At 44.5% G+C, this 27,122-nt stretch overlaps 2 protein-coding genes across 2 annotated transcripts in view; one reads left to right on the top strand and one right to left on the bottom strand.

Annotated features, from left to right (window-relative positions):
* LOC310777348 (uncharacterized protein) overlaps window positions 1-16,560 on the bottom strand; it is a gene marked incomplete at its 3' end in the record, with an annotated part of 34,215 nt that extends 17,655 nt beyond the window's left edge. The window contains exons 1-6 of the mRNA XM_083637683.1: window positions 16,481-16,560; window positions 6,208-6,337; window positions 6,017-6,120; window positions 3,784-3,921; window positions 2,335-3,032; window positions 2,051-2,062 (exon numbers count right to left, since the gene is read on the bottom strand). Of these exons, the coding sequence (XP_083493809.1) occupies window positions 2,051-2,062; window positions 2,335-3,032; window positions 3,784-3,921; window positions 6,017-6,120; window positions 6,208-6,337; window positions 16,481-16,557 (1,159 nt within the window). The 5' untranslated portion in view covers window positions 16,558-16,560. The remainder of the gene's footprint in view (window positions 1-2,050; window positions 2,063-2,334; window positions 3,033-3,783; window positions 3,922-6,016; window positions 6,121-6,207; window positions 6,338-16,480) is intronic.
* Window positions 1-27,122, top strand: part of LOC310776358 (fibroblast growth factor 12-like) — a gene marked incomplete at both ends in the record, with an annotated part of 210,047 nt that overhangs the window by 75,232 nt on the left and 107,693 nt on the right. The window lies entirely within an intron of this gene.

Raw genomic sequence — 27,122 nt, forward strand, 5'->3', positions numbered from 1 at the left:
AGCCTAACTGCTCGCCCATTAGTCAACTGCTCACCATTAGCGTCTGGGGGGAGGTTAGGTTTAGGCGTGGGAGGTGGGAGAGGTTAGGTTTAGGGTCTGGGGGAGGTTAGGTTTAGGCATGGGGTGGGAGAGGTTAGGGTTAGGGTTAGGGTCTGGGAGAGGTTAGGTTTAGGCATGGGGTGGGAGAGGTTAGGTTTAGGGTTAGGGTCTGGGAGAGGTTAGCTCCTCCAGACCCTAATGGGCGAGAAGTTGACTAATGGTGGAGCAGTTAGGCTAATAGGGGAGCAGTTGCCATAAGCGTCATAGATGACTTCCATGGGTTTGCATTGAGTTTAGTCGGAAAGCCCAAGTCGTTTCATGTGTCGCTCAAGGGTACCATGTTAGTAACAAGCGACGCACAAGGGACAGGACAAAGCGTCAATATGCGACGCGCTCAGAGTGAGAACGGGTTGTACAGTTGACCTGATATGAAATGAGCGAGCACTGCAAAGTCGGGCATTTTTAACGATTTCCTCTTTCGGCTTGCAACCAAAGACACCTACGGTTAGCATAAAAGCAGTATGAGTTGACGGGATTCGGTAAAACTTTAGTCCTTGCTTTTAATGCTAACCGTAGGTGTCTTTGGTTGCAAGCCGAAAGAGGAAATCGTTAAAAATGCCCGACTTTGCAGTGCTCTTCATAATCAGGTAAGCTGCCTGAAACTGTAGGCTGCTCAGCCACATCGCTCGGTTAGTTAACGACCAAGTAACGTTACATAATGTCATTATTGAGTTGTGTGCATTATCAACATAACAATATATCTTTGCAAGTTACAGAATAATTATCTACGCTATCCCCAGTTATAAAGGAATGCACGATATGTATGACTAGGCTTGGCCAATTGACAGCGCCAGTGCGTATGGGTCTGTAAGACATATCCCATTAAACAACGTTAATTTCGATGCATAACATTGCTTATCACTAGGCGATAAGCTGTGGTAGTAAGCCGAGAACTGCATTTTAAAACTAAAATATAACTGTGTGTTGCAGATGGGCATAGAGCAGTCCTGACAGCGGGGCTTTTTCACTGTCTGTGAATGCTGGGCTGACGGTTTTCTGCCTACACGTTGCGCACGCAGCTTGCTTTATTGTCATTGTGACGTAGTCGTATAATTGGTCTATAGTCACACATACCAATTAGATCCCAGTGCTTTAAAAGCTGTATCAAACAAATTAAAGTAAATTACAATCCCCATAATCAAAGCCAAGTGCAATGGACTATTTATTCTCTACACCTCATGTGTGTGTGTGTGTGTGTGGACACAAACACACACATTTACAGATACACAGAGCACATGGTTGAGCGGTGTCTAGGTTCAATGCCTTGCTCAAGGGCACTTTGTCAGGGGGGATAGATTGGCTGTTGCAGGAAAGTTACAGGACAATATTTTCTGTAACCACCAGATCAACATTCTGTACTTTGTCGTTTGTTCTTTCAACTTAATCCAAGAGTCTCACTAAGGTAAGAGTCTTGCTCACGGAGAAATGCGATCATCACTGTACTCGCAGCTTCCCCTTTATTCTTTACTGTGTCGATGACAAAACGTGCCATGTCACTTTTCTCCTTTATTTGATTTGCTGAATCCAACTCAGCCTGAATTATCACGGTTTTCTCTAAAAGCTTGTCCAGCAGAGATTTGAGCACAGGTACTGATACTCTGTTGATTAATTGGCTCCGTATGCCTGACAACAGCCTCTCGTTTGAAGGGAGACTTGAACCATTCTGAACCTGCCTTTTTACGGCATGTGACAAATGACAATCTTTCGATTCCCATACACACTGATTGTCACTGTTTTTCAGAAAGAGACTGATATCTTCAATGATTGCTTTGAAATTCACCCGGAATGTGGGGATGTAGTTGTGGTAGATTTCACTGTTGAATTTGGCCTTTTTTGGTTGTGTTGTTATTCTTGAGTCATCTTCAGGAGAAGTGGACAATGTGTACTCATGCTTTGGGTGTAGTTCACAGTTTGAGCATACTTCTATATAGCTCTCATCTCCAACACTCACCTTCCTTGTGTGCTGCACATCAATGAGCACAATGTTTACAGGAAGCAACAACACATTGAGCACAGATCTGAGATCAACTGGGGGTTTATAGAACAGCAACACCAACGCCCGGATCGGGACAGGGGGGGAGTTTTCCTCCGTGACAATGCCAAGTTCACAAAATCCAGTGATGTTTATAATAACATGAGTTTCTGTTATCTTATGGGGACCGATGAACTCAGTTATCTCATCTGTCACATGGACAACTGACAAGAATGCACATCCACCTGTAGAGTGGATCTCACAGTGTGGGAGATGAAGTTGACGGACAGATTGCTGGTTGCATTTTATGTGAAACAGCGGCCCTGCAGGCTTCTTGTTATGCCCTGCTAGCCTCTGTTTCCATGGGACAATCCTGTACACCACATCTCCGTCTCCCTCCATGTTAAACACTAGACCTGTCATGCTGCACTGGTACAGGCCTGGGGAGGTTCCCTGGAATGTAAAGGTTTGCTCATTTTCAACATCAATAATAGGTGTAAACCTCTCATAGCTGTCTTGTAAAAGGAGATCAGCTGTGGCCTGTGGTAACATTTCCTCTGGAGCATCGTGGCTGCCTGCTGGCTCAATTTCTGACATATGTTCCTTGCATGCATCTTCTGCAGGCATTTCTTCAGTGTTGGTGGGGGAGTCCTGGAGGTGGTGGTGAGAAAGGGCTGGTTGGGTGTCTGTGGTTGAGGGGTTGCCGGCTGTGACCTGTCTCTGCTGGTGATAACTATCAACATACATTTCCCCTGACCGGGGTTTAGGAGAAGAACATTGCTGGAAGGTGTCTTGTGGAAGGAAAGAGGAAGTAATGTTGGGGCCTGGCCCAACGCCGGGCCTGCTGGGTGCATGCATCTCCATTTTAAAGTCTGGTTCACCATCATGTAAGGACGGAGGAACAAGACTTGAGTCTAGATCTTCTTCCCTTCTTCTCTTTCTTGAAGTGGCAGGCTGGTCCCTGAAAGATGAGTAATAGGGAGAATAGGAAAATAATGAAGAGGATGAAGAGGAAGAGTCTTATAGCGAGCAGCACATTCTGGATAGAATATATATATATATATATTTATATATATATATATATATATATATATACTGTATATATAATATTTCGGCCTGAGAGCTCAATGTGAACAGCAGCTAATGCCGCCCATTCAATTCCACAGTGAGGGGCCGTAGAGTCGAGGGATCTTTGCCAACACGACATGTCATGTGGGCTCCCATCACACAGAAATGGGCTCCGTTCTGGGAGACCCTGCACGGGAGAATCCCTCCGTGCTATTTGACACTTTTTCTTTTTTTAATTCCTCCAAACAAATACTTGTTTAAAATATTTGTATTTGTACTGAGAGAGTGAGGGAAAAAAAACACTAATTGTGATTTCCTGATACTGTATTTGTATCCGGTACCCCCATGGTACCCCCAGGGTCTATGGGCATGATGCTACATAGTAGTAGTTTTTCTCAGGCTCACTCCTTGGTAGAGATGTTTCTACATAGATAGTGCTACAGGCCAAACAAACAAAAAATAGTAAGCCTCATTACATGCAAAACCTTATGAGACTGAATAGTTACAGAGATAATATGCTGTTTTCCTGCACTACATTGTTGAAGCCTTACAGTGGGACCTGTTTATAACAATTAAAACTCATGTCATTTGTCTCTGCCTGGGTACTGGACTTAATTTTTGAAAGTGCTTTTAGTCCAACTCACCTCAAGTCTTCTGTTTTAAACATGTCTACCAGGTTGGGCCTTATTGAATTCCAGCCTTGGTCTTTGGCAAACTTGTAAACACATCCGAAGAGATCGGGAAATAGTGACATCAGATCAATCTTGGCTGCATCCTCACGACTGCAAACAGAGAGAGAAAGTTATTCCTAAGTAATGGACACTCAATTCATCAATCTCTCAGAATGGTTTGGACGGCAGTTCCAAAGAGGAGGTCCTCTGGTTCCAAAGTCTCCTTCGGTCTTTAGAATGACTAGAGGTCCCCTGTTCTCATGGGGGGTTATGAGGTCAGAGATATAACTGGGGGTCAAACCTACCTGAGCTTTGAAAGTTATACTGTAGCTATTGATGTCAAAAGAATGGTCCACCGACTTCAATAAAATAGAAATAACCTTCTTGCGGTTGTATGCCTCCGCCAACAAGTTGCAGTCTACATCCATGTCTGTCCAGACTCATACAAGCACAAATACCTTGAAGCCCACAGCACATTGGTGTGGCCATTCAGCCTTATGGCACTTTAGGTAATGTTCTGGGGTACCTCAAGCACACGGCTAATCGTTTTCAACATGGAAAATAGTCGTACCCCTAACCCTACCGTCCCACCACCCACATCCCCCTAGCCACTCCCATGACCTTCCTATCCCTAGCTATGGCCCCGCCCTAATCCTTTATGGAATGGATGGACATGAGGTCACAATGACCTTGAACTTTGACCACGAAAATCTAATCAGTTCATCCTTTAGTCCATGTGGATGTTTGAGCCAAATTTGAAGAAATTCACTCAAAGCGTTCCTGCGATTTTGTGTTAACGAGCATGGAACGGACGGTCGTGAGATCACAGTGAGCTTGAACTTTGACCTTTGACCACCAAAATCAAATCAGTTCATTCTTGACGCCCCCCCGCCGCCTTATTATAGTAGTGAGGTATGGCGTTAATGACCATGGGACGGATGTATGTATGCACAACCTGAAAACATAATGGGCCCTATCTTGGTACAGGCGATATCCCCTATTTGCGCTTGCGCACCTGTTTGCACGTGCCTTAAGGCAGGCAAGATAGCAGTCTGCCTTGTGCTAGTGTCCAGGTGTTGTGCAGAGTTTTGCTCCCCCGCCCAGCAGCAGCTAAATGCATCCCCACCTCACGGGAGCATATTGTAATGATTTATACAGAAATATAACTGTTAAAAGTGATATAATTGTCTGGGTAGACGTGACCTCCCTGTTTTCTAATTCTCGGCGGGGATGCGGAAATGTTCACGGCACGTGCCGCAGGCGCAAATTAGAGCTGAGCCAAATCATCTGCGCCCCCAAAATGCCAGCGCAAATGGGATTTGGGCGGTCTTAAGCACTAGAATTATTCACAGGTGTGGCCAGGCAATACCTGGGCATTACATCAATCCAAACCAATCACATTCCCGTCTTGCGATCGCCGTTTGCGCGAGGCATGCAATATGCTGTAATTCTCTCCATGCGTAATAGAGTGGACTCACTTGTGCCGAGGACAGAGAGAGATGGAGAGAGCTTGTTGACAGATCGTCTGTGGTGCCAACGACCCTCCGGGTTATGGGATAGGTGAAGGTGAACTGAATAGCCTATATATGTCCATTGTCCAACAAGTTTTCTCAATTAATTTCCCTCTTTGCGATGTGATAAAAGTTTCTCAGTGAGGTATAGTTGATTGCCTCACTGAATTATCTGCTAATACACAATTTTAGCAGCAGAATTTGATGTCCTGGCGTGGCACATCCGTGCGTAATGACATATCTAAAATCAATTTTACTCTGCACTGCACTGCGCAGCACGGAGATGATGGTGCGCTCAAGCACAGGCGGGTATTTAGCGTGTAAGAGCTGCTTTTAAAAGCTCTTAGCGCAAAGTAATTGCACGCTGCTGACCATAGGATAACGCCATCTATTCCACATTTTTTGCGCTGAAACGCCCGATTTGGCAAGTGGCACGCCTATGTCCAGTACAATTATAACAGGAATGCACTTGTGCACGCCCCCAATTTGCATTGTGTGCAAACGAGCTCAAACGCTAAATTACAGCTTTTGTGAAGATAGGGCCCAATGCCTCTGACCACAGATATCGCAGGTGGAGGCATAAAACCACAAGGATTTCTAGTTTCAGAATTCACAAATGTATAAAGATGGCTTTCCTGTGACATTTTAAGGTTATTGTGTTGTGTATCATTTACAGTAATCTCAGTCTAACTTACTAGTGCTCAAGAAGGTTGCGTATGAAGCGCAGTAATGCCAGTGGGTTGTCGTCAGGGTAGCTCTTCTTGTTGCCATCCATCTTCTCAACCAACGCTGGTGGGAACTGGAATAGCAGCAAAAGTGATGATGAAGTGGCTTTGAGGCCTACAGATTGAGATGCAGCAACAGTTATAACTTATTTCTCAGTTACCTTGTTTTTCCACTGATTGAAGAATCCATCCCCAGCATGTTGCTTCAATTTCTGAATTAGTTCCTCGGGAGCTTTCCCATAGGTCGCCACCTCTTTCTCATTGCCAATCTTTATTAAGTATTCTATTTTCCTAAAAGAGAGATGCATATTTAAAACAGTTGAATAAAAGTCAGTTGAATAAAAGTACCTTTATGGTTACATCATACTGATAATAAATGTGACTGGTGTTTTGGGGTAACAAGTAGGTCAAGGTAATTGACTTTACTTTACTTTTTTTTTTTTTTTTACAGATTGTGAAAGTGCAGATTGTAACCTTTCAAATGATGTCTCATGCATTGAAATCTGAAATTAGTTGAAGAAGATACGCTTATTTGAGTTATACTCCTAAAAGCAACATTCAAAGATAATCACCCTAAAAAAGATTCTGAACAAGCTTGGTTTGCTAACAAATTATAAGTATTTAGTGATCCTAAATGAAAGATTTAAAAGTAATCTCTAGTTTTCTAAAATCAGCGAGGCCCTCATTTAAGCTGTGTTCACACTGAGATATTTCTGTTTCTCCCTGTCGCTCGATTCAAACCGGCGCAGCTCATATTACTGGTCGTGGACCGGCGCACTCGATATTTTCGTGTCGGCGCTACACGCGGCCTTAAGCATTATAACCACGCCTTTTAAGCGTAGAATTATGCACGACATGCTGATTGGAGAAGTGCAGTTACTCAATCACATTCTTCCTTTCGAAGCTCCGATCCACTCGATCCATGTCCGGGTTTTGGCTGCATGCTGTCATCTCTTCATGCCAATTTGGATATCTCAGCACATCACAGATCATAGCCTGAATAAAACAATAGACCCTTCTCACGGGGGCCATTTTGGGTCGAAAAGGCAGGGTAAACACAGGTGCAAGCAAAACACTAATGAGGCTTTCCAAATTCCAATCATGGATGTTGGAAACCCTCATTAGTGTTTTGCTTGCACCTGTGTTTACCCTGCCTTTTCGACCCAAAATGGCCCCCGTGAGGGTGCCATGGCACGAGTCCGATACCTCACGAGTCCGACACCTCACGAGTCCGAAAAAAGAGGCTAACTTCCCCCAGAGCCTAACCCAAAACCTAACCTCTCCCACCCCCACGCCTAAACCTAACCTCCCCCAGACCCTAACCCAAAACCTAACCTCTCCCACCCCCACGCCTAAACCTAACCTCCCCCAGACCCTAACCCAAAACCATGAGGTGTCGGACTCGTGAGGTATCGGACTCGTGAGGTATCGGACTAGGGGGCAGTCCCCCCCGTGAGAAGGGTCTATTCAACCTACAGCCAGGCAAATACAGATCTGTTCAGGGCTGATGCGGTCTCCCTGTAGCCTACAATATAGAACGTTAACTATCGGTGACATTCCTGATAGCATCCATTTCCACATCTTTATGTTGTAAACATAACTTTCACAATAGTGAACAAGCACCCCCACTCGGCTCATTCAGGGCGGGTAGTTTTATAACTTGTAGACGACCTGCTGCACAGGCTAAATGATGCACATAAATATAGCCTACATTATGTAAAGTCATTGCATGAATGTGTTTAAATTGTAAAAGTACATGTGAAGTAAGCCAAGTCTTATTGGAGCGGACATCACAGTAGAACCGTGTGCTATCACTCATCTATATCACGTTAAATTTGCGAGGGATATATATACCACCTGGATTACATATATGTTTCACATAGGCTTGTGTTTTCATTTTTATGTTTTATTTTGTCCAATATTGAAATGTTCCAGAATTGCATCTTGTGTTAACATACATATTATTTATATCTACCACTTAGCCTATTTAGGCTGATTTGGTTGCTATTTCTTGTCGAAATGTATTAGCCTCAATGCATGCTTGGAGATTTCACGTGTGTGTGGCTTTGGTCAGTGGCGCCGGAACGAGTTTGCAATTAACTCATTGAGTGCCAATGACGACTAAAGTCGTCAATTGCGATTTTGACGGTGGGACGTGGATCAAAGCCTGATGCATCTCCTGTAAAAATATGGGGGATGTTGAAGGTGTATAAGCTATTTTACGGACCCATTAGGGGGCGACAGTGCTCTCCAGATTAGAGAAAGGTGAGGAAAAAACAGAGAAGAATTCATGGGGAAACGGAAACCGCATCGGTATGCATCGATATGCATGAAGCATAACGTTAGCTGTGCCTGTGAACAGCAGCCAATCTGCTCCCACAATTGAGCCCCTCCGTCTCCGCTGCGATAGCCCCTCCACATGATTAGTTGCTAACAAGTTAATACACTAACATGATTAGTTGCCAGAAAAGCAGCACCCGACACCAGCGTCTTTCTGAAAAGTTACATTATTCTCAGCTGGAAGCGCTGGGAGCCGGCGACAAAAACGGCGGAGTGCTGTGGAAAAAGCTGGGTGTAGCGCACTTTTCAGTGCAGAGCAAACGCAGCAGAGAGCCACCAGAGACACTCCCACGGAGGAGGGGTTTGCAGTTGAGGGGGGTGGGGCACGCAGGGCAGCATACAACACCGACCCAGACAGCAGGCTCGATGGACAGATTGGCAAACACAAGCTAGAATATCTGATGCCCACCAGCAGTAAATCAAGACCAGCAAGAAGGTGTAGGGTCTGCGCACGCAGGGGCCAGCGCTGCTGGTTGCAGCTAAAAAATATTATTTTGCTATCAAAATTCCTTTGTTTTCGCTGTTTTATTGAAGGAAATTATTTTTGAGGTGTCACTACATCAGAAAATATTAGCTTCAGAGTCAGTGATGTGCTTGAAATGCTTCATTTCACAAAAGGCTCGTTATCTCAGCTTCTAGTTTGACACGTCTGTTTTTGGTAAAAACAACCTATCTTCTACTGCTGATAACTAAAGAACGGACAATGATATCAATAAACTTTTTTTGCTGATGATACAAGAGAGTCTCATCGTTCTTTGGGCGTGTTCAGTGTTTACATAGTAATATCACACAATATTCTGTGGGTCTTGAGAAATCACTGAAAACGCTCTGAAAGGGCTGGCACTGGGAGTATCCGTTTTCCAGAAGTGGCTGGCAGCCAATGAGTTAAGGGGACAAAAGCAGGAAGGGAGTAAAAAAAATTAAGTTTTTTTGGAAGTTTGGATGATTTTTAACCATATTTAGAGGAATATCTCATTTTAAATTAACATTAGGTTTATACTGTAGTGATGTCATTGGTGACCTGCTCTCCCTTTAGGTAATTTTACAATTACACTACAACAGACAGCAACACAGGCAGAAACACTGAACTTATTATTAATTATTATTATTATTATTGTTATTATTATGATTATTATGATTATTATTATTATTGTTATTATTATCACTTTGAAACACAGTGCAAAACTTGTCATCTCAACACGAAAATAACCAATACTATGGGCCCTATTCTCCCACAGGCCTTCGGCGCTAAAACGGGCCTTAAGCGCAAAAAAACGTGCCTTGCGCCTGCCTCGGGAAGATATCAACATGGCTTTAGGCTGCCAAATGCGCTTTAGGCGAAATGGGCGTGGCACACTCCCTGAATGGGCGAGAATGGGCGTTTCGGCCTTAAATACCGGCCTAATGATATCTTCCCACCTGGCGTAAATTTAGCGCTTTGCGCTTTTGAAAACCAGGCCTATTCAGTGCGTTGGTTGCGCGGAGCGCTCCTCTGCCCTTTCCTCTGTCCCTTCTCTCTGTGTCACTCCCTCTCTCTTACTCATCAGTCTGACAAGCACAATACGGACTGCTTGAAAAAAAGTTTGCCGGTTCTCTCTCTCTCTCAGAAAAAATAAGTTGTTCTACGTACATATTTTAACAACATGACAGTTTTTTCTAACATGACAGTTTTGACTGAGCCGTGACATTCAGAGGCTATTGCATCATCCTACCTGTGCAGTGAAGGAACGAGATCATTGTGGGCAAACATTCACTGCCTGCCTTCTCTGCAACAGCCAGACATGTGAAATCTCCCAGCATGCATTGGGCTTATCCATTTCGATAATAAATCGCATTGAAATTAGCCTAAATAGATAGAAAGGTACATGGAAATATATCTAAATAATGTGTCATGTTCCCACAACATGCTATTGTAGAACATTTCAATATTGGACAAAATAAAATGCGAAATCCAAACACAACCCTATGTGAAACATATATGTCATCCTGGGCCTATATATATCCCTCGTCGATTTAACGTGATTTAGATAAGTGACAGTGTAACGCGCTTCTACTGTCATGTGCTATACTGTGATGTCTGCTCCAATAACTTGGCCCTACTTTGTATAGGAACAAATCCTGTTTCTCACTTTCTACTAGGAAATCTTTAGTACAGTCACTAATAATGTCGGTTTTCGATTATGGAGACATCTTATATATGCACGCCTCCCCCTCCATTTTGAAGCCGCTAGACGCAGTATATCACAGTGCTCTGCGTTTCATCACAGGTGACGGCTTTCGTACTCATCACTGCACTTTATATAATAAGGTGGGCTGGCCCTCCCTGACGATTCGAAGAGAGCAACACTGCTTATTGTTCATTTATAAAGCTCTAACCGGAAAGCTCCCCTTGTACCTGTCCTCACTCCTCACCCATATCAACATAAGTCATCAAACACGCTCACGTTCTCACATCAGACTGTTTACTCCGCGTGTGAGGTCGGAGCAAGGTAAGACTGCCTTTTCTTATTATGCCCCAGACAAATGGAACAGTCTTCAGAACACATTGAAATTGGACCACTTTGTCTCCTTTGAAGCCTTCAAAGCGCTCTCACAGAGCACTCTTCAGGAGGAATGCTCGTGTTTTTGAGTGTGAATATTGTAATCTTGTCTGTCTGTAACTTCTGTATATGTTCTTTTGTAACAGGGCGCTCTTGGAAATGAGAGCTCGCTCTCAAGTGCTTCCCTGTATAAATAAAGGCTAAATAAAAATAAAAAAAAATACTTCACATTTAGTTTTACAATAAAAACACATTTCTGCAATGACTTTACATAATGTAGGCTATATTTATGTGCATCATCCTACCTGCAGCAGGGGAGAGAAAACTATATCTTTCTGGACAAACTTTCACCAATCTAATTAATCTCATCATATAGGGATAGGCTATATTTTTCTAGCTGATGCGTTTAGAACATTCTTTTCACTTTGATCTTGCTATAGTGTAGCGTATTTACATGCTTGCAGTATTTAAACTGCAGTTAGATTGGTTTGAGAAGCATAATAATAGCCTATATATGGAGACAGACAGACGGGATGAAGGGAGGGGGGGGGGGAGCAGAGCGCTTGGCTTGTCTGGTTTTACTGGATTTCTCCGTGGAATTGGAGCTTAAAAGGCAAGCTTGTGACTCTTTACTGCACTTCTCCAATGAGCAGATGGTGCATAATTTTACACTTAAAAGGCATGGTTATAATGCTTGAGGCCGCGTGTAGCGCCGACACCAAGATATCGAGTGCGCTGGTCCACACCCACTAATCTGGGCTACGCCAGGCCCTAAACGCAGTTTCTATGCCGATGCAACGATAGGGCCCTTAACCATTATTGCAGCAGCCAATGACAACACATTCAAGCCATCCTAAAGTGCATTAGTGAGTGCAGTACAGAGTCCGGGTCTGTCTGTCTATCAGGTGTAATAATCCCACAACGATCACGGCTTCAACAAGCATCACAGGCTGTGTAAACAGTGTAAAGTGGGCTCTAAGCGTCATGCCCATTGAAACTGATTTTTGAGAGAATATTTTTTTTTTAGGGGGATCAAATTTTTAGGGGAACAAAATGCCCCCATGTCCCCCTGCTTCCGGCGCCCGTGGCTTTGGTAGGGGAGCGCACAGGTAGGATGATGCAACAGCCTCTGAATGACAGGGGCTCAAAACTACGATATAACAATTTATTTTCCATCGGTCTTTGTGCCTGTCTGACGTGCGAGAGAGAGGGAGTGAGAGAGAGAGGGGGAGAAAGTGTGAGATCGGCAGAGGAGAGCTGTGCGTAAATACGCACAGTAATATCCGCGGCGCACTGAATAAGGCCTGGTTTTGAAAAGCGCTAAATTAACGCCAGGGGGGAAGATATCGTTAGGCCGTATTTAAGGCCAAAACGCCCATTCTGGCCTATTCTGGCACTGCGCCACGCCTTTTCTGCGTAAAGCACATTTCGGGGTATAAAACCATGATGCTATCTTCCCGAGGCAGGTGCAAGGCACGTTTTTTTTTGCGTTTAACGCCAGTTTTAGCGCCTAAGGCCAGTGGGAAGATAGGGGGCTATTTGTACACAATGGGCAGCACCTGTGTCGGCCCAGTGATATATGTGGGCGGGGTGCAGCGAGCTTGAGAAACGAGATCTACACTGTCAAGAAACAAGCAGCACACAGCTCTAACGTTAGACAGGATGAAAACGCAAGAATGAATAAATACTCCAGGGTTACGGCAGCCAATCAGCGTTAAGCAGCAAGCAATTGTTGGCAGCGAAATTTCGCTCGAGTTGGGATATTTCATCTCGGGCAACGAGCGAATTTTCTCCCTATCGGTCTGTCTCTGTCGCTCAGACGCCCAGCTATTTTTCTCCCAGGCGAATATACGCTCAATCGCTCGTTTGCATTGACTTTGTATGTAAACTCCTAGAAACGTTAATAGATTGGAGGCTTCGCTTAATGGATATGTATCCCTCCGCGCGCGAGCGTGCTGAAGACTTTCTCATTGACCCCTATTATGACCACACCCCCTGCCGCAGCCTGGCTCCCTCTATAGAGACAGTCGGCATGTGTGGGAACGCCCACAAAATGTTAAATGGCTGGCGCGCGTGTGGGGTACAACCACGATATATCTCAATGGGCTGACTCACCAAAGGACGGTGCTGCGGCTCTAAACTACGGGTTTGGGGGTTATAGAGCAGAACACAAGACGTCTGCTCAGATGTGCGTTTACTGCGGTGGTTAAATCCCTGATCGTGTCTGCCTGGGCTGGGCTAGCAGCTAAATTCTAACTTTGCTGAATGGATAGAATGGGGGATTTACCCCACCCTGACCACGCCCCCAGCCAGGCTGAGCCAGCTAACCCAGCGTCTATTGTGGGCGTTCCTAGAGCCTGTATGGGCGTTCCCAGACATGCCGACTGTCTCTATATAAGGCGTCGGCTGCCGGCAGTACAGCTCTTAAAGGGGCCATATTATGCATTTCTTAATTTTGTATCATATATATGTTGTTACAATCTTGGATGGTCATATTAAACATGGGCTAAGCTTCAAATAAATAGGTGAAGGTGTTTTAATGTTACCCCCATGAACCCTCCCCCCTCCCCCCCATGAAGTCTCGTAGACGAGATGACATGGATTTGTGCGAGAGCATAGTTCTAGTGACATCAGGTAAGACTTGTTACCATGGTGATGCCAACTTTGCCAAGCCTAGCCCGGGCCCGCGGCGCGCGCGCCCTGCCCCTCCCTTCCCTGTTCTGACATTCCAGTAGACTGCCGCGACAGTGTAATCACAAGGGATTTCTGCATTCTGGCCTCATTTCAATCTAGTATTAAACATACTATTGGTTCATGTTGGAATAAAAACACTGCTTGTATCGATAAATATGCACCATTACTACTACAAAATGAAAAAATAATTTTGAAAAAGACCGAAATAACAACTTAAATCAAGCTCTGTTTAGAGGGGGGAAATCAGCGTCAGGCTGCGTGGAGGAAAACGGCACACCAAAAAAATCGTCACTCCTCGCCTTTGAGAGTAAATCTGAAAGGCTGTGAGGTCCCCTCCGTCTTCCTCTCCCTCTCTCCCTCTCTGCACGATTGTGATTTGCAGTGGTTCTCAGCGTGGGGTCCGGGTCCTCTGTCTGGGCAGAGGTTTGCGCAAACAAACTTTCACCCCACTGCCCGCCTGGAGTATTTCGGAGGGTGTTTTTTTTTAAAGGGACAGGACCTAAAACAAAACGTTTCAGACAGAGGGTGAACTGAAGGGGGCAGTGAGAGCCAGTACAAGATAAACAATGAGTTTTTTAAACTATGAATGATGCAATAAGTTACTCTACTGGAGGCCAACAATAAAATAATAATACATTATATTAGCAAAATATGGGCCCCTTAACAGTTTACTTTACGTGCTGTGGAGCAGAAATTTGTGTATCAATGAACTAAATGAATCGATAATGTTCAGGTTATGGTAGCCTAATAAATGTTTTCATTGTTACATTGTAGCCTATAATTCAATCACAATGTTGTTGTTTTTGTAGACACCAATAATGACTGCCCAGCAAAAGTAGTTTAAACTAGAAAGTATAGTTAAGTATATATATATATACCGGTATATACGGTATATATATATATATATACCGTATATATATATATATATATATATATATATATATATATATATATATATAAGAATGAAAAGAAAGAGCGAAACGTCATTTCGTTCAAACCTTAATCACGAAGAATCATTGATGTTTCGCTCAAATTTAGCAACTGTAGCGTGAGGAGGACATGTAAAGAGGGAGAGGGAAGGAGCGAAGGAGAGAGAAGCAGATCTCAAAAGCAGGTAGTATTGGATTAGTGAACCTAACTAACTTCACCGCAGTGCAAAACCCCTCTCTTCAAATTCAGCGTTTGTTTTGGTTGTTCAAGTTGGTAGAGAGGAACGGAGTGGAGGAGAGAGAGGGAGAAAGAGAGAGAGCAGCTCTCAAACGCTTCAGAAAGACGAGGTCCGAGGCGAGCACCGAGCCTCCGTTGTGATGTGCATAGGGTAGGGTATGAATAGCACAGTAACACGGCAAAAGCTAATTGTACCCGGGTACGAATAGACACTCTGTTTAGTTTGACACCAGAAGCACTTATGAATGCAGCCAGCTGGCAAACAATAAACAAGGAAGTGCTAAAGCCAAGGTAGCATCAAAACTGTACAAAGCAGGACTTTTAATTTTCACTTACATCCTTTTACCAACAATATGGTGGAAAAAAAGACAAGCTGGGTTTTGGACTGTCCCTTGGACCTACATGACTACACTGAAGTGCCTTTTAAACATGAAGTCTGGATCATGTCAGGCTAGAGAGAGCAGGATATTTTCAGGTTTTACCTTTTTAAACATGAGGGCTCTTTGTTTAGAAACAACTGAAAATGAGCCATTTTTTCTGCCAGTGGGCGGGGGGGGGGGGCGGTAGCATGTATCGATACCAAGAAATGTGATAGGAAACAGCTTTAGCGAATGTGTAACCAAACTCCATTCAAAAACATGCCGTTTTAACATTCCTGGCATTGTGCCAAAAATGAGGCAGTCAAAATAGTGGTCGCACCATCGTCAATCACTGTGGGTGATTTATTTTACAAGTGGCATTCAAGTCATATCTGACTAGTTTTAAATTTATTTCTCCCCACAAAAGTTAGGCTAGGCCTATATGTCTCGATATAGGCTATCAGTCAGTCAGCTCCTATCCTCTCCGCAGTGTGGACGCACAGTCACACAACACTGCCTGCCTCAAATGGCTGCCTCACACAATATAATTGGCTGCATCCAACTCGATAAAACTTCTCAGAAGAGACTAACGTTAGCGACAAATCTGGAGACTTCAAAAACATGCCGTTTTAACCGAGTTTATTCCGACCACGACGGGTGGCAATGTGCCAAAAATGAGCGCTTCTGCCTTTGTTAGGCTACATAAAGGCCTATGTCTCACTTTTTCTGACATGGATCAGCAGCACAGCAGTAAGCTGTCTCCTCTCCTCGGTGTGATGCACGGACCTGCCTGCCTGCATAGCCGAAGCGCGTTGGGATCCCTAGCTCTACCAAACAATTCAAAGCCGTTTGCAGCACTTGAGGAAACCGTGAGTTTGCTCGTTTAATTCGTTGATATAAGCGATTGCCCGAACGATTCATTAATTAATAAACTAGTGAACGTGAAGTGAAGTGAGTCACGAAGTACCACACCCGCCCACTCAGACGGATCTGCGGATAATGACCTGCCACTGTTTAACAGCAGCTGCGCTTGCGTGGAAGCAGATCTTACACCGGCGGCCGAGGTGAATAAGATACGGACTCGCGGGAGTGCGCGTAGGCCGGCTTTAACATGCAGGCCAACCGGCTAGGAGCAGGTTATAATACGGATTCCACTGCATGTTAAGAAGTGGCTTGAGAGTCACACACCTTGGCTAACAAGATGAGTACATAGCTCAATCGCAAAGGAAATGGCAAAATTGTATTCAAAATCAATCACTATGATAGAAAATGTTCAGAAAGGGTCCAGATCAAAAATGGACAGTTATGATTTAACTCCTTCTCCATGAACTCACCTCTGATTTTCCCAGAAGAAGGGATGAGCCAAACAGTCCTCCACTGTAGGTCTCTTCTTGGGATCTCCATCGATCATGTTCTCAATGAGATCCTTTGCAACCACATCTTGAACATGGTCCAGACTGGACCTCCCTTCGTAAATGTTGTGCTCACATTGAGCATCATTTCCAAACGGATGCTTTCCTCCAGAGAGGATGTAATAGCACAACATCCCTGCCACCTTAAAAAGATTAGCAACATTTAGTACTTATTACAGAAAGATTTTTCACCCAGTACTTAAGTAAATTGTGATAACAGAAAAAAACTACAACAACCTGTATATCAGTGCTTGACCTATATGGTATAGAGTCTTCTTCCAAAGTCTCCTTGGCCATCCAGCATCTCGTTCCTCTACGTTGTGTGAGTAAAGATGTTTGTCCTATGGGTAATTGTCGGCTTATGCCAAAATCAGCTAACTTTGCCCTCCCAATAACATCTGCCGGACAAATGGTGGAGAGAGTAAATTGTGTTATATATAATTTATATATAATATATAATATCATTTTATATTTTAATTAATATAATATATTAATTAAATCAATTCCAATCTCTGTGTACATACTTTTTACATTTTAGATAGTGAGCTGCATGTTTAATGACTTACCAATCAAAACATTCTGGGGTTTGAGGTCCCGGTGAAGTATCTCTTGACCATGAAGCACACTTAAACTATGGAGAACCTGACGCACAAGTTTCTGACGCACAAGTTCTCTCCTCATTTCAGAGAGATCGACTCTTGGAAAGTCACGGGTGATATATTCTTCCAGGTTGGATTCACATAGCTGTAAGCTAAGGTATCCAAAGTTCTCATCCTCTACAGAGTCAATGTATCTTACAATAGACGTATCATCAAGCTCTGGAAGCCTTAAAAATCCTCTCTCATTCTTCAGCACCTTATAGTTGGATTTGGACATTCTCTTAACTGCCACTTCAGTGCCGTCATCTCTCAGCCCCAAGTAGACTTCAGTACCATCACTTCCCTTTGCTATGTAGAATTCTTGGTTATCTTTTACAAACCTGGTGCTTCCAATTCTGGTTAATTTATTTTCATCAATTTTAGCAAGTTTGTCTAATTTTTCCCTCCATCTCTTGCTGACATGCCAGTCCCGTGATTCTGACTCTCTGTTGAAATCATTATATCTTTGGGCCATTTCTCTCAGATTACTTTGCATACAGTATCTACAGAGTAAGTATACATGTATCCTCAGGCACTGAAGTTATCCTCTTTGATGTAGCCTACAGTGGAAGATGTTTCTGGGGACGCAGAGAAGATCCTACCACTGTCTTGGCGTGCGTGTGTTTGCGGCAGCAGTCAGTGGGCTCTCTGCAGCATTCAAACAGCCTGTGGATACGGCCAAACCTCAAGGCCAGGCAGCCTCCTCTAATTCTAATCCACACAAAAGACAATCCAATCTGCTCGATCAACGCAGAAACAGTCTTTCATCCAGCATGTCTAATCCGCGATTCACTTCACTACCAAAGCTTGACTTTCATTCAGAACCACACCCTAATGGCGGTGCACAGTTCCAACTGAAACAACACTGAACTCAACAGAAACGGGAGAAACGCACACCGATGATTGATGAACTGTAGCGTGATGTTAAGTAACTAATTACGCGATGTTAAGTAGCTAATTACCTCACGCACTTACGTGATGTTAAGTAGCTAATTATCTCACGCACTCTTCACAAACACAACAGAGTCTGTCTCCTTTTGGAACTCACAGCACCGATGAAATCTCGTGGTTCTCAGTCCATACCCATTAGCCTAGCCTGGCCTACTTGAAACACGGCCTTTCAAGCAGCTCAAGTTATCCACAGTGATCACGAAGCAACGCTTTAAACTCACTCGTAAAGCAACAAAGAGTCTTGAATTAACTTGAGCAAACCGTCTGTCTCGCCCTCTGTCTCTTTTTGAAGAGTGGAATCAATAAGAGTAACCAACCACGCAAATATTTACTACAGCGTCTCCCACAGTCTCTCTCTGCTCCACTTTGCAGGCCCGCCCGCTCTCACTAAACGCTTCCAGATGTTTCTACAGTAGACAGGCTCCATTCACACTGCAGGCAAAAGTGGCCAACATCTGTGTGTGTGTGTGTGTTTGTGGGGGGGGGGGGGGGTTGGGGGACGGACATCACGTGTTCTCCCCCTTCCTCTTCATTACAGTGTGAACAGTAAAAATCGCACGGCATCTGATCTACTCAAATCTGACAGTCTACTTTCATATGTGGATCTGATTTTTTGGAATGTGACCACAGTGTGAACAGACCCGTATGAAAATTCATGAGCCTTTTACGTCACTCGTCGATTCGTCACAATTCTGTGCTGGTGGGAGGGATTACAAACATGGAGGACAGCTTCGATGGAGCTAGTCTGTGGAGAGACAGTGAGGTTTTAGATCTTATAAGTATTTGGGGTGACACTTGTGTGCAAGCAAAACTTGAGGGATCTGAGCAAAAGAAAATCTGCATTGAGCACAGTGTGCATGTAGACACACACCGCAGCACTTCCTCAACCCCCCCCCCCCCCCAATAGAGACTCAGACCGCCTACTTCCTGCTTCAGCACTGTACCAGAGATTTTCATCTGCCATTCATTTTCTTATAGACTTTTCGTAATATGCATATAAAAATAGTTTTACTTGTTCAAACCAAACGGTTCAGCTATATTTAGAATCAGGAGAGACCATAGAATATTTCACTCGGACCAAAACTTAAAAAAACAACATCTGAAAATTATTTTCTTTAAACCCACATTTTTTTAACGTTTTGGTCCAAGTAAATGCTATGCGTTCTCTCCTGTTTCTAAATATATCTGTACCGTTTGGTTTGAACAAGTAAAACTATTTTTATAAGAATTTTATGAAATGTCTATGGGAAAATAAATGGCGGATGAAAATCTCTGGTACAGTGCTGAAGCAGGAAGTGACGTTCCACTTTGGCTCTTTATAAAGAAAAAAATCTAAATAAATAAAACACAATCTACGATAAACAAAGTGTACTAACTCACTGCACTTCCTGACTTTTGTTTTGCAAGTCTGTCAGAATAGATTCCGTTTCCTCTGTGGATTTGATTGTCAGGAAGCACACAGCCTACAGTAAACTCACACACCAATTGGAGATTGCTGCATCTGTAGTTGTCTTAAATGTTAAATCTGTGTTTCATTTGAACGTGTTTGGTTTGGTGCTGACTGCTGAGTCGTTGCTGAGGTGAAAGCAGTTACATTTCAAAGTGCTCGGCTGGGGAAGGCCAGTAGTTAATTGCTTCGAGGGGCTTGAACTCGTCTGAACTGATTTTGGCACAGTTCATTCTACAGCATCAGCTGTAACGTCAGCCTCTTGTTGTTATCTTTGTGCACAGAGACTATGGAGTCTGTGTGAGTCCATCAAGGGTCGGCCACAGGAGAGGGACACAGCTGGGTTCTTTCCTAGTTAACGGCTTTCCTGTCTGCTACTCTCTCTCATCCCTGTTGTCATTAGTTCATAGGCCACATGACACTACTTTCAGGTGTAGAAACCCATGTAGTCTTGTTTCCTCTAGGATTTTTTTTTTTAGCAGTGGGGGGAAGGGTTAGTTGTAATATTCTGTTGTATATACTGTAGCAGTGTAGTAGTGAAGACTAAATATCAGCAAATGAAGACTATCAAAGACTGGATGCTGTGTTGAGAAAGATTTGAGTTTGTTTTCAATTGCTCCAATTAACATTATTTATTTATTTATTTGTTTATTTATTTATTCAATCATATGGGAGGGGGGTGCGCCAACCCGGTTGGGGGTGTGTGGCCTAAAAAGTTTGGGAACCGCTGGTCTATCTCAATCCACTTCCTGGCCTCACAGAGACCTGGATCTAGTCTGACTTTACGGAAGCAGGCTGCTGGTATTCTGCCATTGGTACCGATACTGGCTGAGACCATTTATGGATTTCCTTTCTCCTCCCTCCATGTCGAATCTGTCTATCTCAAATGCATGCCCCACTGTGGAACAACAACAACAATGCTAGCTTGTTGCTACATGCTGAAAACCTGGATGTGGATTGTGCAATAAAGCTGGCCTGCTTGGTACTTTTGGTGGATGGTAGTAAAGGTAAATAGAGCCTTTCCCCCCCGCTAGACCAGAGTGGAGGTATTACCAGCCAGACTCTCCTGGTGCAGGGAGAGAGTTTGGCAAGTGAGACTAACCTGGATCAGACCTGGAAACGGCCCTCTCTGCTGCTGCTTCTTTCTCTCACACCCCCAGAGCCTCTGGTCACTGTCACTGCTCTCTCTCACCTCTCTATATCCTCTTTGGCATCCCATGCTGTCTCTGGAGGGATCCCTCAAGGCTGCAGCCATGGAGCCAACATTGGAACCCCCCCATCAGTAATGAACTTTCTTGCCATAATGTTCAGGAGTGGATTAATAACTATTTTTGATCTGATGCCAGGCAGCATGTGTGTTACTGATGACATCACTGATAACGTCACAGACAACACACAGACATTGATTCTAAAGTCGCATTGTAAATTTAGCGTTCTCTAGTTCAGTGGTTCTCAACCTGATGGTCCAACACGTTCTCACTCCGACCACGTAGCATATTGACGCTTTGTCCCGTCCCTTATGCGCCACTTGTTACTAACATGGTACCCTTGAGCGACCCATGAAACGACTTGGGCTTTCCGACTAAACTCAATGCAAACCCATAGAAGTCAACTTTGACGCTTATGGCAACTGCTCCCCCATCAGCCTAACTGCTCGCCCATTAGTCAACTGCTCACCATTAGCGTCTGGGGGGAGGTTAGGTTTAGGCGTGGGAGGTGGGAGAGGTTAGGTTTAGGGTCTGGGGGAGGTTAGGTTTAGGCATGGGGTGGGAGAGGTTAGGGTTAGGGTTAGGGTCTGGGAGAGGTTAGGTTTAGGCATGGGGTGGGAGAGGTTAGGTTTAGGGTTAGGGTCTGGGAGAGGTTAGCTCCTCCAGACCCTAATGGGCGAGCAGTTGACTAATGGTGGAGCAGTTAGGCTAATAGGGGAGCAGTTGCCATAAGCGTCAAAGATGACTTCCATGGGTTTGCATTGAGTTTAGTCGGAAAGCCCAAGTCGTTTCATGTGTCGCTCAAGGGTACCATGTTAGTAACAAGCGACGCACAAGGGACAGGACAAAGCGTCAATATGCGACGCGCTCAGAGTGAGAACGGGTTGGATGGTCGGGACCCCCAGGTTCAAGGTCGCATGATTATTTCCGGGGTCGCGGGATGGTTAGCCTATATTAAAAAATAAATAAATAAAAGTAAATTTAAAACAGTTTAAAATGTTTACCCTAGAGAACTATAAAATATAAGAGGTTGGACTGAATCGTTTTGCTTGTCTGTTTCATATATCCAGACATATATTTTGCTCCTTTTTCCCAGTAATTTCTTGTACTTATTTCTAGAATATTTTGTTCTTTATTTCCAGAATTATTTCTTCCGATAAACTAAGAGTTTATTATTTGGAGAAATGACTGTACTTTTGATAAACAAACAGTAACCATGTCAAAAAATGAAGATGTATAAAAGGGGTAGGAAACCACAAGCATTAGCTTCGTCCTTGTCCTTTTTTGAACATGCATGTCAATTTATTTTCTTGGTATAACATGTGGAATGCTTCATCTCATGTTCAAAAATAAAAATCTCATTCATTCATTCTCCCATGATGATTACATCTACCATACCAATGATATAATGTAGTAGCCTATACAGTATAAAACTATATATGAACTATAAACTATATAAAAACCGTATAAAATAGATTTGAGTGAATGCACCGGAGAGGTGCAGTGGCGGGAGGGGGGGTCGCAAACCAGTGGTGTTGTCTACGTGCTACGCAGGTATACGCAGTATACACACTGCGAAATGACTCAGATTTGCGTATGCGCACTGGGAAATGCGCTATGATACATATCGTTTTCAATTTCCATTCATAAAATTCACCCTGTGCACTCTGTGTGTTACCCTACGTTCACACACAGCACCCAAGCCTTGCCTTTACCCAAGCTTTTAAATAGGCGTCCTTTTTAGTCAATGAGGCTGTGTACACAGGGTGCCTCAACGTGAACCTTCCGTGTACCCAGTACCCACGCCTCGCCTGAGCTGTGCCGATTTGAGTTCTATTTTCAAGCCGACTAGGCGCGTGAAGGCAGACTTTTTCTGTCAAGCCAGGAAAGAAAAATGCGACAATGAGCAAGATGAAGCTGATAGCTGAAGCTATTCTGTAAATTTGGGGAGGAGCAACAACAAAAAATTGGTCGAATCTCCGCCCACTTCCGGCCGAAACCACGCCCCCCCCCCCCGACCAGGGAGGGGGGGTGGGGTGTCAGAGTCACAGTATACCCTCTGAAAAAAGGTAGACTACACCACTGTCGCAAACCCCAGCCTAAATCTTTTTGGGGGTCGCGGCTCAAAAAGGTTGAGAACCGCTGCTCTAGTTCATATCCGTGGTTATGTGTGTGACTAGTACGTCTCAAGCTTTCACCCGACAACAATACAATTTCACTTAGCAGATGCTTTTATCCAAAGCGACGTACTGAACTTTATACAACACAAGCAGTGATCTAGTCAGAAGACAACATGAGTAAGTGCCATGACACAGTTGCTAAAATAGATGATATTAAACAGTGATACAGCTCCTAATCTATTAATACCTCCTCTCTCTATCTCTCGCTCGCTCCCTCTCCCTCTCTCTCTAGCTGTGTTTCCATTACAGTTTTTCGCAAAATAATTGCGATATTTCTACAACTTCGACAATGTACAATTGCGACTTGTAGGCGTTTCCATTGAAGTTGAGTTTGGACTGACGGCGCACACACCTGAACGCAATTCCCCGTTGCAGCAGCTGCCACAGTGATTACGCACGGGGATCTGCCCCATATGGCCATATCCCGTCCCCTGCATGCTCAAATCCAACCAATGGTCAATGCAAATCACAACATGAAGTTACAACGCATATAAACGAGCCTGATTATCAATTCAAAAGAAAATGAGTGTCAACATGTTGCTGGCTGCGGTGAATGCAGTGAGCGCGACAGGCAGAGGAAAAAAGGTAACTGCGCGCACACAGACAGGCAGCCTGTCACCATGGACCGATTTCTGTCATTAAACATGATCTTTTTTCCCCAGCTCCGCTTTTGCACAACACTCGTCTTTCTGCTAGGTAGCGTTGCTTCAAAGTTTTCAACTTGCTGCAGAGGTTTTGCCATGGCTTATCGAACCCTTTTCTCCCTCATTTCCTTTCATTTTCCGCTCCTTTTCCAAAGGAGAAGATGGGTCACATGACATGCAAATGCGAAAAATGTGTTTCCATTACACTTTTGCGATAAACTGCTATATCGACACGTCTGAAAAACCACCTCATGAGAGCGCAAAAACTTTTTGCGATATTTGGGAGGTTTTTCGAAATTTACGTGTTTCCATTACCCAATTTCAATTGCGATATTTAGATTTTGCGCATTTCTGAGGGTAATGGAAACACGACTTCTCCCTGTGTCTCCACCCCTCTCTCTCCCTCTACTGGTTAAAGTGAGAATCTGTATTTTTATCATCATCGTCATCATCATAATAATGACAGTAACACAGAAAGACATGTACAAATTTAAAAGAGAGGAAGGCGTCATGGAATTATTCCACCATCTTATAAACAAATCCAAAACATTCAGAGCAGGCGTAAATAAGAAAGTAAAGCTTATAGCACTTTTCAAAACAAAAAGACAGTAACCCTAACCCTAACCCTAAGTGCTTTACAAAGAGATCAAACAAGAGAAATTTAAAACAATGCAGAATTGATACAGTAATAATGACAACGATTTAGAATCACAATACAACAAATAAAATACATAGCGGTGGAGGAGCGAGGCGATCTGGACGGCTGGAAGAGCGGAGGTGAGCGATGCAAAGTTTGGAACTTGACCATAGATTGCAGATACGAAGGGGCTGACATGTGGACTGCCCTGTAGGCAGGGCCGGACTGGGACCAAAAAGAGGCCCTGGCAGTAGGTCCAGACCAGCCGAGGGGCGGACTCTGGCACGAAGTGCGCCGCCAATTTCTTTGGGGGGGTTGGAAGCCAGATTTAGAGAAATATCTCATTTTAAATTAATAGACTGAGCAGGTGTAACCAAGGCTATTTTCCAAACTGCTCAGCCTCCTGGAAAGATCCATAATCACCAGACTAAGTACATTGTTACTGCCCAGGCCAGGCTCAATTCACAATTTCACACCACTGGCCATGGCCCGCCAACAACTGCAGGCATGAGGCACCGCACCATAACAAGGCAGCAATAATTGTCTCTAAGAACACTTCTACACAAACACATTAAATCACGCATAGCACAGCAGCCAAAAACACACGCCCACAGCATGGTACAGCAACCACATTCACACACACACATAGGACCTAGCAAACAAGGCCAGCAGTATCATTATGACCAAACCACAATAGAATAGAATAGAATAGAAACAAGAAGCATGTCTCACCTTATTAAAGCAGCAGTCGCCGCATCATGACATGTTAATCCAGTTTTCAATTAGGCTACATCACCAGCAGCATTTGATTTAAATTACAAAATGACTACAGGTTATTTTTACCTTCTAAATTTAACCAATCCATTCATTCATTTACTGTAGCCTACCCAGATCTGATGTGCATAAACAAAGCAACATTACTTGTGCAAACAACATCACGCTACTTCTGCAAAGTTAGCTTCAGCTTGTTAGTGTAGTTCCTCCATGGTCCACGTCCTCCTCAGAAAATTTGCCATCATCACTGTCAGTCACCACGGTGGTGGTGAGGGCGATAGCGGGGCTGGACTGCTGCTCGTCGGTCCCATGATGCTGCCCAGGCCCAGCATCGGCCACGACAGTGGGTGACTTCTGTGCCTCGGTGGAGTTGACATCCGTGGTGGTGGTGCTACTGCTAGCAGCACAGGAGCTGATACTGGGGGTCTTAGTAGCAGCACTCTTTTCAGTGCACTGTGGCGGATTTTTTTTTTTTTATCTTGCAACATTTTTCTGCATTGGCTTCAAGGCCCTTACATTTTTTGTCTCTTTTCTTTTCGGCGCCACCTTTTGCTTTGTTTATGTTCATCATTTTGTTGAGATATAGACATATAGTTAGTATTTGATCTATTCCCCCGCGGCTGCGTTGAGTGATGTAATTACATTGACATTTGACATGGAGGAGCCGGGAGGAGCACGCTGCACAGAGCAGGCCAAGTCCACTTTTGAAAAAAGGGGGGGGGGGGGGGTGTCTCCGCCTCTCAGACCATGCAATATCCATGATGACCACTTGACAAAACTCACCTGTAAAAATGGGCCGGCCCATCTCTCTTCCCAGTGTGTTTTGGGCTGACCTGACTGACAGCGTAGGCTACTTCGGATGCATTGAGGGCCGGTCAGACCGGCCCAGAGCGGCCCAAAATCACAGCGGCCCTTCTGGCATTTGGCAGAACTGCCAGATGGCCAGTCCAGGCCTGCCTGTAGGCCAGTACCAGTGTCTTGAATTTGATTCAAGCCGAGATGGGAAGCCAGTGAAGGTCCCGGAAGAGGGGAGTGACATGAGAGAGTTTGGGTTGGTTGAATACCAGACGGGCTGCAACGTTCTGAATGAGCTGAAGCGGTCGGCTGGCTGCAGCAGGTAGCCCAGCCAGAAGAACATTGCAGTAGTCCAGGCGAGAGATGACAAGTGCCTGGACCAGGAGTTGTGTTGCTTCCCTTGTGAGAAACGGACTGATTTTGTGGCTGTTGTACAGGGAGAGCCTACAGGAGCAGGCAGTTGCTGCGATGTAGGCTGAGTTGGACAGCTGATTGTCAAGGATCACTCCAAGGTTCTTAGCTGTTTGAGAGGGAAACACAGTAGTGTTGTCAATGGAGATGGAAAGGTCGGTGAGGGGACAGTCTTTCCCGGGGAGGAAGAGTAGCTCTGTCTTACCAAGATTCAGTTTGAGATGGTGGGCAGACATCCAGGCACCAATGTCTTTGAGGCATGCAGCGATACGTGCCTCGATTTGGGTGTCTGAGGGGGGGAAAGAGAGGTAGAGCTGAGTGTCGTCAGCATAGCAGTGATAAGAGAAGCCATGAGATGAGATCACATGGCCAAGAGATCTGATATAGAGAAGGAATAGCAAGGGGCCCAGGACTGAGCCCTGGGGCACACCTGTGCTAAGAGTACAGGATCTGGATCCTCGCCATATAACCTGGTATGAGCGGTTAGAGAGATAGGAGGCAAACCAGGAGAGTGCAGATCCTGAGAGGCCTAGATCAGAGAGAGTAGAGAGAAGAATCTGGTGATTCACTGTATCAAAAGCTGCAGACAAGTCAAGGAGGACAAGGACAGAGGAGAGGGATGAGGCCTTAGCAGTGTGTAGGGCCTCAGTGACTGAAAGGAGAGCTGTCTCAGCTCTGTGGAGTGTTTAGTGTGGAGTGTTTAGTGAACAAAGGAAAAATCTAACTGTAGCCCACCGCCATTCACACTGCAGCATCAGTCCCGCGGGCGGCCGACAGCGCTTTGACGAGATCAAAATGGCAAAGCAGACATAGCTGGGCAAGTTCTTTTTTAAACGTAATGATGGTGCAAGTACTTCAGCCGAGGCCAGAAAGACGACA

Source organism: Poromitra crassiceps (assembly GCF_964638095.1).
Source record: "Poromitra crassiceps genome assembly, chromosome: 5".
In the NCBI taxonomy this organism is placed as follows: Eukaryota; Metazoa; Chordata; class Actinopteri; order Beryciformes; family Melamphaidae; genus Poromitra; species Poromitra crassiceps.